Here is a 1,796-nt window from a genome sequence, read left to right as displayed (position 1 = left end):
CCAAAAAACTCCTCTGGGCAACACAGATCCACAATATGCTTATGCAATACACACAAAAATTTAGTTTTTAGACTGAACAGCCACATGGTACTTGCATACCATCCAGCTGGCCTTCATGCTAGCTTGGAACAGGATGGCATAGAAGGAAGCACTGACTTAGTCTTCATATGATAGAGAAGACTCAATCTAGAGTTCTTGAATAAGGATTTTAAGCCCCCCATCCCCAGTTGCCTTTTTCTACAAGCTCTAGTTTCTTATGACTTGTGCATGAAGAGTGGAATTTCACTGTAAAACTGCATTTTCACAGTCCTTTTCTACTGCTCTGAAGTAAAACACCCTCTGTTACCTAAGCAACTGGAATATCACTGGGTTCATAGATTATGGAGTCAGAAGGGACCCAATGGATCATCGTGTCTGACCCCCTGCCCCTGGCAGGAAAGAGGACTGAGGTCAGACAGCCTCAGCTAGGTGATTGTCAAGCTTCTTCTTGAAGACCTCCAAGTTAAGTGATAGCACCACCTCTCTTGGAAGCCCATTCCAGACTCTGGCCACCCTAATTGTAAAAAAATTATTTCTAATGTCTAACCTAAATCTACTCTCCATTAGTTTGCACCCATTATTCCTAGTTACTCCCTGGGAAATATTCACCCAGTTCGAGTCCTCCTACCTCTGTTTTCTTGCTATGAATCTCTGAATCTGTCAAACTTGTTTCCAGCTGATCCAGGAGAAGGTAACTGCCACATTGGAGCATCAGAGCTGAGAATCATCCTTGTGGGGAAAACTGGAGCAGGGAAAAGCACCACTGGAAACACCATCCTTGGCAAGAGGGTGTTTAATTCTAGAGCCAGTGCAAAGTCAGTCACTGAGACTTGTGCCAAGGCAAGATGCACCTGGAAAGGGAAGAAGGTTGTGGTACTCCTGCCTTTTATGATACAACAGACCCTAACAGAGATCCTTCACAAGAGATCAGTCATTGCATCCAGCTCTCCTTCCCAGGCCCCCATGCTCTGGTGTTGGTAGTACAGTTGAGCTACTACTCTGAAGAGGACAAGAAGTCAGTGGAGAAAGTAGAGGAGATATTTGGAGAAGCAGCCCTGAAGCACACAATTGTCTTATTCACCCGGAAAGCAGAATTGGCAGATGACCCCTTGAGTGAATACATAGGAGCCTTAGGTAAAGCTGATCTTCAGCAGCTCATTCAAGCATGTGGGAATCAATACTGTGCTTTCAGCAACAAAGCAGCAGGAGAAGACCGAGATGCCCAGCTCAGCAAGCTTATGGACATGATAGAGAGACTGATGCAGGAGCATGGAGGGCAATGTTACAAGTTACAATGTTCAGCTAGCTAAAAGAAACACATATAGACATGTGCCAAACCTCTGTACCTTTTTTGCAGGAAAAGTTGTCTGTTGATATGCAGATATGCCAGAGATAGTATGACATAAAACCTTAAATACTAATTTACCTGATTACTATTGTCCTAACCTGCCCTTTCTCATTGGCTTGACAGACCGGTCTTTGGGATCAGATCCAGCTGCTCAATCCTATGACTTTCTAAGCTTCTACTATATCTGGATGATTGATTATCATACCTGGGTGTCCCAGGAATACTGTCCTGGTTCAGCTCTTGTGTCTGGTGCCATTCTTAGACAGTAGTACTGTGCTGTTCAGTTGCCAAGACACCCAGAACCAGCATCTCAACTATTCCAAGCCACCCAAAGTCTACCTTGCTGTGTAAACCCTCGTTACCTTGTTTACATGGCAGAAAAGTGACTAAATACAAACATAGAAAATAA

General features: G+C 44.0%; 1 protein-coding gene across 1 annotated transcript; it reads left to right on the top strand.

Moving 5' to 3' along the window:
• Positions 1-864: 864 nt before the first annotated feature.
• LOC109302258 (GTPase IMAP family member 5-like) lies at positions 865-1,349 on the top strand. The gene has a single exon (XM_019523821.1). The coding sequence runs from the start codon at positions 885-887 to the stop codon at positions 1,347-1,349; it is 465 nt and encodes a 154-aa protein (XP_019379366.1). The 5' UTR covers positions 865-884.
• The last annotated feature ends 447 nt before the right edge of the window (positions 1,350-1,796 follow it).

This window comes from Gavialis gangeticus, unplaced genomic scaffold (genome assembly GCF_001723915.1).
Source record: "Gavialis gangeticus isolate Ggan-Ray unplaced genomic scaffold, GavGan_comp1, whole genome shotgun sequence".
In the NCBI taxonomy this organism is placed as follows: domain Eukaryota; kingdom Metazoa; phylum Chordata; order Crocodylia; family Gavialidae; genus Gavialis; species Gavialis gangeticus.
The sequence above is the reverse complement of the archived record's forward strand: the minus strand, read 5'-3'. Positions and strand labels throughout refer to the sequence as shown.

Coding starts and splice junctions, on each gene's coding strand:
- LOC109302258 (XM_019523821.1), top strand. CDS start 885: ATGCACCTGGAAAGGGAAGAAGGTTGTGGTACTCCTGCCTTTTATGAT.